The 16,584-nt window shown below is 49.0% G+C and overlaps 1 protein-coding gene across 1 annotated transcript in view; it reads right to left on the reverse strand.

Moving 5' to 3' along the window:
- LOC120918861 (Na(+)/H(+) exchange regulatory cofactor NHE-RF1-like) overlaps window positions 1-15,905 on the reverse strand; it is a 30,064-nt gene extending 14,159 nt beyond the window's left edge. The window contains exons 1-2 of the mRNA XM_040330710.1: window positions 15,579-15,905; window positions 5,579-5,617 (exon numbers count right to left, since the gene is read on the reverse strand). Of these exons, the coding sequence (XP_040186644.1) occupies window positions 5,579-5,617; window positions 15,579-15,860 (321 nt within the window). The 5' untranslated portion in view covers window positions 15,861-15,905. The remainder of the gene's footprint in view (window positions 1-5,578; window positions 5,618-15,578) is intronic.
- Between the last annotated feature and the right edge of the window lie 679 nt (window positions 15,906-16,584).

Genomic DNA, 16,584 nt, shown 5'->3' on the forward strand with positions numbered 1-16,584 from the left:
GTGCATCATCCAGCCCTGCTGCCGGCAGCATGTCGGACTCACTGGCTGTCTGACAGCTGCTGTGGCTGGACAGTGCACCCAGCGTACTTATGTTTAGGGCAAAGCCTCCTCCACTGGGAGACGAACCATGATTAGCAGCCGCTAGCGATAATCACAAGAGAAACTGGCAGGCTGGTTGTACCCAAGGATGAGCGATCGACTTGGTACATTAGGCCTACCCATTAACAGTTCAAAACTCAGCTGGCTCCTGAACTGGCCAACCTAACACGGGACTTCTTACCTTTGCTGCCAACAGTGAACCCAGCAAGGGGGGCAAAGGGAATGACGTTATGATATGTGATGGACCCGCTTTAAAATTAAAAGCACACAGGTTCATTTTCAATTCCCCTGGAATAATATTGAATCCCTTGGGTTAGGTGAAGAACCACCCCGTTATGCACTATTCATATTTAAGCCGGCCACATATCCACAGCAAAGTCTCAAAAATGCTAACAAACATGACTGTTTATCAGATCACTATGCCACCACAAAAAAACAAAATAGTTTCCAAAGCTTCTAATGGGAAAACCATTAAGACCGCTAAATATAACAAATTTTCCCAAGCACTCCATTGCTTTCGTATCATGAAACTACAAACATTTTGTTGAGCCTGTCAAATGATTGTTGGGGTTCAGGGTAGGTCTGTGCCCTCTCCTACCAAGGTACCATCTTGATGCATGAAAAAATAGATTAAAAAAAAAAAAAGTGGGGGGGGGGGGGAGGGTTTGGGTGGGAGATTTAGATAAGGCCCACAGCAGCACTTTGAAAGGGGTAGCAAAAAAAAAAAAAGCCACCCCGTCTCCACCCAAGACTCTACTGGTTGCTAGAGCCGCTTGGCATCTAGCAACCAAAAAAAAAAAAAAATTGTATGGTCAGCTTTTGCCTTTAACTATTAAAGTCTGGTCAGTACAAATAGGAAGATAAAGGAAGGGGGGGGGGTTTTAGTTTATTAGCCAATTGGCAGCAACAAGAGAAAGTTGACAGGAGGGTGGCGAGTATCAAGCAAAAAAAACTAAAAATGCAATATAAAAAGACCATAGTCCTCATTTACAATGAATGTCTACTAGAACATCAGATTTGACAATATGCAAACTTTGGTACTCGCGGCACTTTGCACAGAGATCACTTTTTGCATACATAGTCCCTCTACTTGGTTTACGTATGTGGGGTTTGTTTAGGACGCTAAAGAACTTATTGGTGGCTGTCATTTTTAATCCTTTTTTACCCAATAAAAAAAGTCTGATTTACACACACAAAAATGTCCCTAGCGCAAAAGTTAAAGTGGTTTAGAAGGCTGAAGTTTATTTTTTTTATTTTTTAACTTCATGCCTTCCATGCATGAACATAGAGAGAGAAAAAACACACACACACACACACACACACACACCTCTGTGTATGTAGCAGTCCACACCCCCCCCCCCCACCTGCAAACCTTACCTGAGCCCCTATAGCCTCAGCTGTATGGGGACTCTCCCTTCTCATTGGCTGAGACAGCAGCGGGAGCCCTTTGGCTCCCACTGCTGTCAATCACAACCAATAAAGTGGAGCCTCAGCTCTATGTCTTATGGGACACATAGCACAGCGGCTCGGGAGCGAGCATCCAACAGTGACCCCATTAGCAAGCGGCTTTCTCTGGGGGCATGAGCTAGTTGTGCTGGGGAGGGACCAGAGAAGAGAATCAGGGATGCTCTGTGCAAAGCCACTGCACACAGCAGGCAAGTATGACTTTATTATATTTTTAACAAAGGGAAGCTTTAGCAGCAGTGACATGTCCTTGTGCAAGGGAAACACTTGTCTGCAGTCCAAAAGGGTCCCCCCCCCCCCCATACCCCTGAGACACCACCACAAGCTCTTTTCACTAGGGTTGTCCCGATACCACTTTTTTAGGACTGAGTACAAGTACCGATACTTTTTATAAGTACTCGCCGATACCGATACTTTTTTTTAAATGTGTCCCCAAATGCAGCCATGTCCCCCCCATATATGCAGCCATGTCCCCCCCACCGTACATGCTGCTGCGCCGCATCCCCGCTTGGTTAATACGGGCAGGGAACATTACAGCTTTGAATAGCTGTAGTCTTTCGCGCCGCGCTGCGTATAGACACTCCCCCTTGCTCGGGATTGGACAGTTCACCCGAGCAAGGGGGAGTGTCTATACGCAGCGCGGCGGGAAAGACTACAGCTATTCAAATGAATGCTGTAATGTTCCCCGCGCGTATTAACCAAGTGGTGGCGGCAGCGGGGATGCGGCGGGATGCCTCGGCGGGGTGGGGGTATTTTATTTCGGTATCGGGGGTATGAGTACTCCCACAAATACTCGGAATCGGTCCCGATACTAGTATCGGGACAACCCTACTTTTCACCTCCCACCAGGAAGGTATCAAAACTTAAGGAGAGTCTTGCCTTCAACCAGGGACAAGCCTGGTGCACCAGACCAGAATCAACCCAAGAGAAGGGGGAGCCCTTCCACCATTCCACATCAAATACTCATCAGTGTCTGCTAAACTAGAGCACCATGGGTGGATTAGGGCAGTGAAGGGTAAAACTACTGTGGTCTGTGTCCCCACAGGGGAGATTAGACCTTAATTTGTCCTGGTGACCACATGGACAGCAACAGGGAATCCCAAGATGGGACAGTTGCCACTCAGACAAGGTGAAGGAAGATCGTCCAAGGAGGGATCTCCCCTGACTTCCTATTAATCATGACGGGAGTCCACATTTTATTCAAAATCTCAGCTTTAGATGCATTACAGCTTTAAAGTGGTTAAGCCACTTCTCTAAAATGCTCCCATCCCCTCTAATATAACAATAAGTTCCCCTGTGCCTGTGTTATACAAGATGCTGATCTATACTGATAACACAACGTCTTCCTACGCTCAGGTGCCTCCTCTGCCCGGCTGACAGTGGCAGCAGGCGGAGCCGAGCACTGCCGCTGACATCAGCCGAAGAGTCATGTGATCACAGGAAGACACTGGGCTGGATTCACAGAGAGTTACACCGGCGTATCAGTAGATACGCCGACGTAACTCGGAATCCAAGCCCGTCGTGTATGCTCAAACTGAGATACACTTAAACCTAGCAAAGATACGACGGCCTGCGCCGTCGTATCTTAGGGTGCAATTTTTCCGCTGGCGGCTAGATGGCTCTTCCGTCGATTTACGCAAGGAATATGCTAATTAGGTAGATACGCCGATTCACAAATGTACGTACGCCCGACGCTATTTTTTTACGTCAGGCTTTTTCGGCGCAAGGTTGCTCCTGCTCTTATGAGGCGTACGCAATGTTAAGTATGGACGTCGTTCCCGCTTTAAATTTTGAAATTTTTACATCGTTTACGTAAGTCGTTCGCGAATAGGGCTGTGCGCAAGTTACGTTAACGTCTAAAGCATTGACGATTTGCGGCGGAATTTCGAGTATGCACACTGGGATTCTTTTACGCATGCGCCATTCGTAAAAAAAACGTTAAATACGTGGGGTCACACTAAATTTAAATAAAACACGCCCACATCATCCAAATTTGAATTAGGCGGGCTTACGCCGGCCCCATTTAGGCTACGCCGCCGTAAGTTAGGAGGCAAGTGCTTTGTGAATACAGCACTTGCCTCTCCAACTTGCGGCGGCGTAGCGTAAATACGATATGCTACGCCGCAAAAATGCGCGGATCTACGTGAATCCAGCCCACTGTTATTGGTACAGATAAGCATATTATATAAACACAGGGGAAGTTATTGTTATTTGGAGGGGATGGCAGCATTTGATATTAAATATGAAAGCAGTGGGAGTGGAGGGGGCAGGCGCTGACACGAGCAGACAGGCAAGGAGGAAGGGGGAGAGCTGCATATGACAAAGGCACATAAACTGACCACAGTGTCAGCATTCAGCAGCCATGATATATCGTGGTCAGTTTACAGAGTAGAGGGCAGAACCAGGCAGGTTTTATTTTTATTTTTTGGGATACATGGGGCCAAAATTACACAGCACAAGCCCTGTGCCTTGCTGTATAACACGCTTTAAGGGAACAGGATCTGTTTTTGGGTTAACAAAGACTTTAAGCAGCTTTCAAAGCACATCTCACCTACACATTAATACCAGCTGGTAAAATAATTAACTTTTAGCTCTGTTAAAAGTCCATAATCCACTTCAGCAAGCAAATGGTTTGAGATTATACCATGGGGCAATTAGGAGCGCTGTGCAAAAACCCATCTGTCAAACTCGCCCATTGAGGAAACTAGACAAACACTTGGATCGCAGTTGCAGCACGATATTTCAATATAAAAAATGCATGTGGGTGGGGATTCTGTACATCCGGAATTGTAGGTCCTTTCCATTTTAGAGATTGTGGTACAATGTTTGGCCAGTTTACACCTATGCAGTTTTCACATGCGATTTAGCCATGGATTTGTGTTTTGCTTTTTTTTTTTGGGGGGGGGGGGGATTTGTTGGGCAGTTTAGAAAAAGCAAACACACTGCATGTTTTCACGGCTAGGGCAAAAGCACGTACCTGTACGTCCTCTTTAAGTGCCCAGCCGTGGTCCGAAGCTCCGTGACCGCGGCCCTGATGGAGTCCCGCGATCAGTCCCCGGAGCTGAAGAACTGGGAGAGGTGTGTGTAAACACCACTACCCCGTTCTTCACTGTGGCGCTGTATTTGATCGTGTGTTCCCAGATATAGGGAAACACGATCAATGACGTCACACGTCCAGCCCCCCTAGAGTTAGAAACACATACAAGGTCACACTTAACCCCTTTAGCGCCCCCCTAGTGGTTAACTCCCAAACTGCAATTGTCATTTTCACAGTAAACCATGCATTTTTATAGCATTTTTTGCTGTGAAAATGACAATTGTCCCAAAAATGTGTCAAAATTGTCCGATGTGTCCGCCATAATGTCACGGTCACGAGAGAAAAAAAAGTCTGATTGCCGCCATTAGTAAAAAAAAAATTAATGCAATAAAACTATCCCCTATTTTGTAAACACTACAAATTGTGCGCAAACCAATCGATAAACGCTTATTGCGATTTTTTTTTTAACCAAAAATAGGTAGAAGAATACGTATCGGCCTAAACTGAGGAAAAAAGTTTTTTTATATAATTTTTGGGGGATATTTATTATAGCAAAAGGTAAAAAATATAGATTTTTTCTCAAAATTGTCGCTCTATTTTTGTTTATAGCACAAAAAATAAAAAACCGCAGAGGTGATCAAATACCACCTAAAGAAAGCTCTATTTGTGGGGAAAAAAAGGACGCCAATTTTGTTTGGGAGCCACGTCGCACGACCGCGCAATTGTCAGTTAAAGCGACGCAGTGCCGAATTGCAAAAACTGTCCAGGTCTTAAGTGGTTAAACTTTACAATATGACACGATCTCTTCGCAGCAGATGGGTTATCATTTGCAATCAGGCTGTATTGGGGTGATGACCCCTTCACTTTTTAAGTGGTATTTACTGTTCTTGAGCCATCCTTCCATTACACCATAAAACATAATTACTCTACAAAAGAGATACAGAGAGGTCATCGCAGAAATGACGATCGCTCACATACCTGGTCATTGGAAGATACTGCCGGCGCTTTATCTTCAACCTGTCAAAAGACAAAATTAGAAAGCCATCAATAGCGGATACCATAAAAGTCTATTGACTTTCATACAGCAGAACGTTTCACATTACAGATCTGATCGCTTGTCTCCTGCGCTCCGGTCACATGACGTCGCAGGAAGTGTGGTCTGGTCGGTGGTAAGCCAGAACCATTAAACATGCTTTATGGCTTAGCAAATACACATTTATTAAACAGCCTGCAAAGCAATACAGCTGGAAACTGCAGCAGATAGGAAGCCGGCCGTTATTAAAGAGGAGACAGTCATTACATGCAGCTTACTAAAAATGGTTATCCATCTGGAAAGCTAAAAACGTCACGCACACGGCTTCCCAGAACATGCGTAAAAAAAAAAACAAAAAAAAACAAAAAAAAAAAAAAAAAGAAGAAGAAGTGCAAGCTTACATCAGTCCTATGACCTCTGATCAGGAAGAGACTGCCCCAAAAGGTCTCTGAGATGCACCATATCAGAATACCAAGAGGCTACGAGTGCCTAGGCGGGAAACCCCCCCCCCCCCAAGGCTTTCACTGCCACCTCCCTGAACCCCCACCCTCAAGGAACAGACGCAACCCCCTCACGGCTCCACTGCCACCTCCCTGAAACCCCCCCCAAGGCTTTCACTGCCACCTCCCTGAAACCCCCCCCCCCCCCCCCCCAAGGCTTTCCCTGCCACCTCCCTGAACCCCCGCCCTCAAGGAACAGACGCAACCCACCCACGGCTCCACTGCCACCACCCTGAACCCCCCAGGCTTTCACTGCCACCTCCCGGAACCCCCGTCCTCAAGGAACAGACTCAACCCCCCCCCCCCACGGCTCCACTGCCACCTCCCTGAAACCCCCCCCCCCCCCCCCCAAGGCTTTCACTGCCACCTCCCTGAACCCCCGCCCTCAAGGAACAGACGCAACCCCCCCACGGCTCCACTGCCACCTCCCTGAACCCCCGCCCTCAAGGAACAGACTCAACCCCCCCCTCACGTTTTCACTGCCACCTCCCTGAACCCCCCCCCCCCCCCCAAGGCTTTCACTGTTACTTGTTTACAAAAAAATTACGTTTTCTTTTTCAATTACGGGCAGCGATGAGGTGGCACTTATTTACTATATTGCCAATCAGTGCCCATTGCCAGTCAGTGCCCATTTGTTGGCACTGATTGGTATCTATTTGTGTCTATTTCTTTACATGTGGATGGCCATGGGGGGGGGGGGGGGATGTACCTGGCCATCCACATGTTGCCCCCTTCCCTGGTGGTCCTGGCGGCTTCCCTGTGGTCCAGTGTGGGCATCTGAGGGGGGCTGCGCTGATAAACAATCATCGCAAACCCCCCCGTAAGGAGAGCCGATCGGCTCGCGTCTATCAGACGCGAGTGAGGAAGAGCCAATCAACGGCTCTTCCTGTTAACATCGTGATCAGCCATGATTGGACACGGCTGATCACGTGGTAAAAAGCCTCCGCCGGAGGCTCTTTACCGAGATCGGAGATGCAGGGTGTCAGAGTGACACCCCGCATCCCCGATCGCCGCTCTGCGTGACCCCATGGGCGCGCGCCGGCATGTTATCCTGCTGGACGTCAATAGACGTCCAGTCAGGATTTCACAACCACTTCCCGGACGTCAAGTTTCTATTGACCGGGCGGGAAGTGGTTAAAAATTTTTTTTTCTCATTTGGGATAAAGGTTTTACATCAACATTTATCATTGTAAGCACCCCTGCCCGTGGTAAAGAGTTTGTCTCAACCCTGTATTTTATACATCTACAAGGTAGCCTGTTCGGTTGAAAAACAGACTTACTGACTGGATCACCAGGTGAAAATACAAAAAAAGAAAAACAAATGCAGCCATCACATCTAAGAATTTGGAAGCTGTAAAATAAAAGGCTTGCTTTTGGGTTTAATACGTCTAATAAACCAGGCAGGGCACAGTGACCAGCAACAGCCAATCAGATTTCAGTTACCATATGACTATATTCTGTGTTCCCTGTACACTACGTGCCAATGCTGGATTCACTTTTTGTATTGAACAATCTTCTGCAACCCGCGTCTATCCCAACGCTGTGGAGCTACAAGTCCCAGCATGCATCACTTCCCACAACAGACTATGACCTCTGAGCACAGAGAGAACGGTCTGCCTATGGAAGATCATTTGGCACCTTCACACCAGACAACGATCGTGCCAACGATTGCAACACAAAGCTGGGAAACACAAATCAGAACAGTTGGTGGCAATGGTGGGAAATTTTCAGCCAAGTCTTCTTTGCAAAGTTGATCCAAGTGTGCAGAGCCTGGTCAGTTTATTCGGTTTGTGGGCAGTGGGCGGGTTGCCCGACTGCCAAGGCCCCTTGTACAAGAAGCAGAGGGTGCAGCACCCAGCCCCGCTACAGGCAGGCAGCATACTGTACCCAGTACTTTTGCCATGGTTGAAAAAAGGATTCACTTTAAGCAAAATAACGCCTAGTACCTGAATATGGTTTTAGGTCCGGTTTCGATTCCCAGTATAGCAAACTAAAAAGGTGGTGTGGCAGCAAAAAGGGGTCATCAGGTGCCCTGTATGCAAATTGCCTGATAATTGGAGGAGAATAGATCAGAGGGATGAGCCCATCAATCTGCTGCTACTCCTAAATGGTCCATTGACAGGCTAGGAGCGCACACACACACACACACACACAACCCAACTCCGTGCCCAAGCAGCCAATGGATAGGCCTGAGCATGGGGTCACGTGGAGGAAGGAAACAAAAAAAAAAAAAAAGGGGAGGGAAAGAAAAAAAAGAAAGGGGAAGGAAAGAAAAAAAAGAAAGGGGAAGGAAAGAAAAAGCAAAGGAAAGGGGAAAGAAAAAGCAAAGGAAAGGGGAAAGAAAAAGCAAAGGAAAGGGGAAGGAAAGAAAAAGGAAAGAAAAAAAAGAAAGGGGAAGGAAAGAAAAAAAAGAAAGGGGAGGGAAAGAAAAAAAAGAAAGGGGAAGGAAAGAAAAAAAAGAAAGGGGAAGAAAGAGAAAGAAAAAAAAGAAAGGGGAAGAAAGAAAAAGCAAAGGAAAGGGGAAAGAAAAAGCAAAGGAAAGGGGAAGGAAAGAAAAAGGAAAGGGGAAGGAAAGAAAAAGGAAAGAAAAAAAAAGAAAGGGGAAGGAAAGAAAAAAAAGAAAGGGGGGGGAAAGAAAAAAAAGAAAGGGGAAGGAAAGAAAAAAAAGAAAGGGGAAGGAAAGAAAAAAAAGAAAGGGGAAGGAAAGAAAAAGCAAAGGAAAGGGGAAAGAAAAAGCAAAGGAAAGGGGAAGGAAAGAAAAAGGAAAGAAAAAAAAGAAAGGGGAAGGAAAGAAAAAAAAGAAAGGGGAAGAAAGAAAAAGCAAAGGAAAGGGGAAGGAAAGAAAAAAAAAAGAAAGAAAGGGGAAGGAAAGAAAAAAAAAAGAAAGAAAGGGGAAGGAAAGAAAAAAAAAAAGAAAGAAAGGGAAAGAAAAAAAAAAAAAAAAAAAGAAAGGGAAAGGAAAGAAAAAAAAAAGAAAGAAAGGGGAAGGAAAGAAAAAAAAAAGAAAGAAAGGGGAAGGAAAGAAAAAAAAAAAGAAAGAAAGGGGAAGGAAAGAAAAAGCAAAGGAAAGGGGAAAGAAAAAGCAAAGGAAAGGGGAAAGAAAAAGCAAAGGAAAGGGGAAGGAAAGAAAAAGGAAAGAAAAAGGAAAGAAAGGAAGGGAAGGGACACCAAATTTAACACACCTGCTCCTCATTCACACCTGAGACCTTGTAACAGTAATGAGTCACATTGGCCCAATGTGGACATTTTCACTTAGGGGGGTGTACTCACTTTTGCTGCCAGCGGTTTACACATTAATGGCTGTGTGTTGAGTTATTTTGAGGGGACGGCAAATTTACACTGTTATACAAGCTGTACACTCACTACACACCATTGTAGGGAAGTGTCATTTCTTCAGTGTTGTCACATGAAAAGATAGAAAATATTTACAAAAATGTGAGGGGGTGTACTCACTTTTGTGAGATACTGTATATAGCCACTTCCAGGCACTACGCGACCGCTTCCCTGGCAAACTCTGCAGATGCCGCAGGATTGTTTGAGGTGCCCATTTCTAGCATGTGAGTGCATACTGTTGATGCTTCTGGTTGTAAGAAAGTCTACACTTAGATGGTGGTGCCCACTGTTCCATTCTTTTGCAAACTCAGGTATTAGCCTGTAAAGCAGTGACATCATTACTATGCTGTACACAGCCTGCACAGACAGTACAGGGATATGCAATTAGCGGACCTCCAGCTGTTGCAGAACTACAAGTCCCATCATGCATAGCAAGACTCTGACAGCCACAAGCATGACACCCAGAGGCATGATGGGACTTGTAGTTTTGCAGCAGCTGGAGGTCCGCTAATTGCATATCCCAGGCCTAGTAGCTCCACCCACTACAAGCCATCTAAAAATCATAGGGGTGGCAACAAGACCAGCCACCCTGCACAAAGAAAGCAGAGCCGTGGGAGAGATCAAGCAGGCTCCACCCACTACAGGATGCCTACAGAAAAACACAGAAGGGGGGCGGAGACAAGACCAGTCATCCTGTACAAGGAGAGAGAGCAGCGACTGGTCTTTACTACAGGAAGTAAGGATTTACATTGGATTACTGCACAGATATGGAGGAAATACACAAGATAAAAAAGGTATGTAAACATTTGCTTCTGACAACTCAGATTTTAGGGCCAAAGCCAAACTCCCCCCCCCTTTTTTTTTATAAAGGGGGGGGGGGGGGGGGGATTTCATTCCTCTGCGTGTCCCATGCTGGGAAGATACACCCTCTTCTATTTACTCACTAAATTCCGCTGATAAGGCAGACCTGAGCGATGATCACCCGACACTCACATGGAAGAGGTGAGAAAAGGCCACGTCAGCCGGGAGATTTATGCTCTTGTTTTCCAATATGCAATTTTTTTTTCCAAGGAAATCTGGAATTTTCTATGAAAATCGCTAAACTTGAAATTTTAGAGTGATTTGTAATGCACCATCAGTGTTTGCGCAGTTCTTTTGACGACAATTGGTCTGCGTTCACCGCTAAGGAACCAAGACTCGCTGTTAAAGCAGAACTTCAGGAATAAAGAACCCCCCCCTCCCCCAAGGGGACACGGGTCTGTGTTACCAAAAGTCTACATCAGTCTTTATCAGGGGGGGCAGTGGGAAGAATGTCCATTACATGGGGGGGGGGGGGGTCAGAAGAATGTTCCTTACATTGGTGATCAGTGAGAAGAATGTTCCTTACATTGGTGATCAGTGGGAAGAATGTCCCTTACATTGGTGATCAGTGAGAAGAATGTCCCTTACATTGGTGATCAGTGGGAAGAATGTCCCTTACATTGGTGATCAGTGAGAAGAATGTCCCTTACATTGGTGATCAGTGGGAAGAATGTCCCTTACATTGGTGATCAGTGAGAAGAATGTCCTTACATTGGTGATCAGTGAGAAGAATGCTCCTTACATTGGTGATCAGTGGGAAGAATGTCCCTTACATTGGTGATCAGTGAGAAGAATGTCCCTTACATTGGTGATCAGTGGGAAGAATGTCCCTTACATTGGTGATCAGTGAGAAGAATGTCCCTTACATTGGTGATCAGTGGGAAGAATGTCCCTTACATTGGTGATCAGTGAGAAGAATGTCCTTACATTGGTGATCAGTGGGAAGAATGTCCCTTACATTGGTGATCAGTGAGAAGAATGTCCCTTACATTGGTGATCAGTGGGAAGAATGTCCCTTACATTGGTGATCAGTGGGAAGAATGTCCCTTACATTGGTGATCAGTGGGAAGAATGTCCCTTACATTGGTGATCAGTGAGAAGAATGTCCCTTACATTGGTTATCAGTGGGAAGAATGTTCCTTACATTGGTGATCAGTGGGAAGAATGTCCCTTACATTGGTGATCAGTGGGAAGAATGTTCCTTACATTGGTGGTCAGTGGGAAGAATGTCCCTTACATTGGTGATCAGTGGGAAGAATGTCCCTTACATTGGTGATCAGTGGGAAGAATGTTCCTTACATTGGTGATCAGTGAGAAGAATGTCCCTTACATTGGTAATCAGTGAGAAGAAGGTCCCTTACATTGGTGATCAGTGGGAAGAATGTTCCTTACATTGGTGGTCAGTGGGAAGAATGTCCCTTACATTGGTGATCAGTGAGAAGAATGTCCCTTACATTGGTGATCAGTGAGAAGAATGTCCCTTACATTGGTGATCAGTGGGAAGAATGTTCCTTACATTGGTGATCAGTGGGAAGAATGTCCCTTACATTGGTGATCAGTGGGAAGAATGTCCCTTACATTGGTGATCAGTGAGAAGAATGTCCCTTACATTGGTGATCAGTGAGAAGAATGTCCCTTACATTGGTGATCAGTGAGAAGAATGTCCCTTACATTGGTGATCAGTGGGAAGAAGGTCCCTTACATTGGTGATCAGTGAGAAGAATGTCCCTTACATTGGTGATCAGTGGGAAGAATGTTCCTTACATTGGTGATCAGTGAGAAGAATGTCCCTTACATTGGTGATCAGTGGGAAGAATGTCCCTTACATTGGTGATCAGTGAGAAGAATGTCCCTTACATTGGTGATCAGTGAGAAGAATGTCCCTTACATTGGGGGGGGGGGGGGATGATCTTTATATTAGGGTGGTCATTGGAAAGCATGCTCTTCACACTGGGAGGAATGCCCTCCACATTAGGGGAGGGGTCAGTAGGAACAGTGCTCCTTACATTGGTGGTCAGTGGGAAGAATTCCCCTCACATGGGGGGGGGGGGGTCAGATAGAAGACTGACTTATATTGGGGTGGGAAGAAATGGCCCAAACATTGGGGAAAGGGGGTTAGCGGAAAAGATGCCCTTTACATTAGAGGTGTGCATCTTCACATTTCGATTGCAATTATCCTGTCAACTATTCGATACCACGATGCATCACAATTACTGCCCATGGTTTTCACCAAGTACCCATCAGTGCTGCCTTAAGTGGCCATTAGTGCAGCCTCACTAGTGGCCAGATCCCCCAGAGCGGGGGGGGGGGATCGCCACTGTTACAGAGCTTGGATTTGATTTGCGCGGCGGACGGCGTCAAGTCCCGCCTCCTAGCATACACGCACTGGCATTGGACTTTTGTTAGTGGCCACTAGGCATTTCAGAGCCAAGGTGAGCGTCACAGCGGGAGATGCCATGCTCTGTGATCACACATTTAGGCATGGAGAGGACGACTGACAGGGGCCATGACGTGATTGATGCAATTGTGATTCAGCTAGTCTCTGCTTAGATGCAGAATCGTGATGCATCGATTACATTGGTGGCAAGTGCGAAGAATGCCCTTCAGATTAGGGGGGTTGGCAATGGGAAGAATGCCCTTCACATTAGGGGTGGTTGGCAATGGGAAGAATGCCCTTCACATTAGGGGGGGTTGGCAATGGGAAGAATGCCCTTCACATTAGGGGGGGTTGGCAATGGGAAGAATGCCCTTCAGATTGGGAAGGGTGTCCATTGGAAGGACTCATACATTGGGGTGGTCAGTTAGAAGAATAGCTTACATGGGGGGTTCAGTGGAAAATGCCCTAGTGGTGGCAGTGGGGAGAATGACCCTTTGAGTGTGTGTGTGGGGGGGGGGGGGTGTCAGTGGGAAGCAGGTCTCTTACATTGGGAAGATTACTCGTTTCTGAAGGAACCTATTTGAGAACAGCGATCTAGGAAATACAGAAGTTATCGCTCGGGATCAGATCCGGGAATCACGGCAGCGCCTGCCAATTCCCAGAAGACGGGGCCGCCATCCAATAACCTAAAACCATTTCCACGGTCGTCTACGGAAACAAATTCTGACTTGTGAAACTCCCAGAATAGACGCCACGGATCCTCAATTCTGAGCCTCACATCTGTGTCTGAAGCTCCTTCACAAAACGGAAGTCACACGGCGACAAATCCGGATACTTTGTATCAGTTCTGAAAACCGTTCATCTCCATTCACGGCAATTATCACCCCAAACTGACATTTCCAATTTTTGGGGGGCTCCTCACGTCAACATTCCATCATCCATCCCTGGGGAACTCCAACATTGGGGTTCCCAAACTACACCTACTAACTTCATAACAAGGGGGGGGGTCTCGTGTCCCGTCTGCCATCTCTTGTGGTGCAACATCTGCCACGCCAATAATTGCAGGTTTGCCCATGTATGTGATCAGGGATGCAGGTTCAGGAAGGGGTGTGCAGATCCTGGGTACCCAAGGTGGACAGATCTTGTTATCCCACAATGGACAGAACCTCGCTACTCAGAACCCAGATTACCAGAGTGGACATTAGGTATCCCATGGTAGACAGAACCCGGCTTCCCGGGGCTGGACAGAACCCCGGCTTCCCAGAACCCGGATTACCACAGTGGACAATAGGTATCCCATGGTGGACTGGACCTGGCGTCATATAACCCTGGTTTCCCAGGCTTGACAGAACCTGCCTTCCCGGAACCCGGTGTGGACAGAACCTGCCTTCCCGGAACCCGGTGTGGACAGAACCTGCCTTCCCGGAACCCGGTGTGGACAGAACCTGCCTTCCCGGGGTGAAAAGAACCTTGCTACGCAGAACCCGGATTACCAGAGTGGACAATAGGTATCCCATGGTGGACTGGACCTGGCATCCCAGAACCCTGGTTTTCCAGGCTTGACAGAACCGGCCTTCCCGGGGTGGACACAACCTGCCTTGCCAGAACCCGGGCTGGACAGAACCCCGGCTCCCCGGGCTGGACAGAACTATCCCAGGCTAAACAGAACCACAGCTCCCCGGGCTAGACAGAACTATCCCCAGCTCAGCAGAACCCAGGCTCCCCAGGCTGGACAGAACTATCCCCGGCTGAACAGAACCCAGCTCCCCGGGCTGGACAGAACTATCCCCGGCTCAGCAGAACCCGGCTCCCCGGGCTGGACAGAACTACCCCCGGCTCAGCAGAACCCGGCTCCCAGGCTGGACAGAACTACCCCCGGCTCAGCAGAACCCGGCTCCCAGGCTGGACAGAACTACCCCAGGCTCAGCAGAACCCGGCTCCCCGGGCTGGACAGAACTATCCCAGGCTGGACAGAACCCCGGCTCCCCGGGCTGGACAGAACCCCGGCTCCCCGGGCTGGACAGAACTATCCCAGGCTGAACAGAACCCGGCTCCCCGGGCTGGACAGAACTACCCCAGGCTCAGCAGAACCCGGCTCCCCTGGCTGGACAGAACTACCCCAGGCTCAGCAGAACCCGGCTCCCCTGGCTGGACAGAACTACCCCAGGCTCAGCAGAACCCGGCTCCCCGGGCTGAACAGAACTATCCCCGGCTCAGCAGAACCCGGCTCCCCAGGCTGGACAGAACTACCCCCGGCTCAGCAGAACGCTGACTCCCCAGGCTGGACAGAACTACCCCAGGCTCAGCGGAACCCGGCTCCCCGGGCTGGACAGAACTACCCCAGGCTCAGCAGACCCCAATCCCCGGAACCCGGCTCCCCGGGCTGGACAGAACTACCCCCGGCTCAGCAGAACCCGGCTCCCCTGGCTGGACAGAACTACCCCAGGCTCAGCAGAACCCTGTCTCCCCGGGCTGGACAGAACTACCCCAGGCTCAGCAGAACCCGGCTCCCCGGGCTGGACAGAACTACCCCAGGCTCAGCAGAACCCGGCTCCCCGGGCTGGACAGAACTACCCCCGGCTCAGCAGAACCCAGGCTCCCCGGGCTGGACAGAACTACCCCCGGCTCAGCAGAACCCGGCTCCCCGGGCTGGACAGAACTACCCCGGCTCAGCAGAACCCCCGGCTCCCCGGGCTGGACAGAACTACCCCAGGCTCAGCAGAACCCAGCTCCCCTGGCTGGACAGAACTACCCCAGGCTCAGCAGAACCCCGGCTCCCCGGGCTGGACAGAACTACCCCGGCTCAGCAGAACCCCCGGCTCCCCGCCCAGCACAGAAGCAATGGATTAGGATGGACTTTGATCCTCGGAATACCTGGGAAGTTTCTTCCTCCTCTTCCTCGGGTCCTTGCACCTCCAGGGTGAGTTGCTCGGTAGCCGCCCGGATCTTGCTGACCACCTGCTGGTGCCCCAGTTCCCGGACGTCCTCCCCGCACACCCGGATCAGCTTGTCCCCGGCTCTGAGCCCCGCTTTCTCGGCGGCCGAGCCGGGCTCCACCAGCTTGACATACTGGCCGGGCCGGTTCTTCTCGCTGTGCAGGTGGAAGCCGTAGCCCGAGGGCCCCTTCTCCAGGACACAGAGCCGCTCCGGTGCCATCCCTCCCAGCAGACTTGTGCCCGCACACCGCCGCTCAACGTCACTTATAGCGGAGGAGAGAGCGGAGACTGGCACCGCCACCCGCCAATCAGAGGGCGGCCCCGGGGGAAATGGCGGGCTTCCATTGGACGGGAGAGGGCAGGAAGGAGGTGCCATGCAAATGAGGCGAGGCGCACCCACTCCGTCCAAGTACAAGTGACTCACATGACCCGGACAGAGGGGACACGTGACCCGCAGAGAAAGTTTTTTTGGCAACATTGTTGCGGAGTTCTTATTGTAATCTTTTCCTTAAAGGCACAGCGCCTCCAAAATGGGCCCCGGAGACATGTCGTCATAGGGCCCTCTGGCTGTCCCAATAAAGAAACATATGGAAGCGGCTGTGCCACCTTGGTTTTTAACGGCTTCAATACTGGGCACTTTTACCCCCTTCCTGCCCAGGCCAATTTCGCTGTCACACTTTTATTGACAATTGCGCGGTCATGCAAGAGCCGCGTCCGTGGATCTTTTACCATGTGATCGGCTGTGTCCAACCACAGCCGGTCACATGTAAACACGGAGATGCCGGTAATCGGCTCTCCTCGCCTCACACTGACAGAGTGTGTGGCGAGGAGAGCCAATCAGAGGCATCTCCTCACAGTGGGACATGTAGGAATGTAATCAGGGCCATCAACGTCCAGCACTGCTGTCAATCAGTGCCCATCAGTGTCGCCCATCAGTGCCACCC

This window comes from Rana temporaria, chromosome 12, assembly GCF_905171775.1.
Source record: "Rana temporaria chromosome 12, aRanTem1.1, whole genome shotgun sequence".
Lineage (NCBI taxonomy): Eukaryota > Metazoa > Chordata > Amphibia > Anura > Ranidae > Rana > Rana temporaria.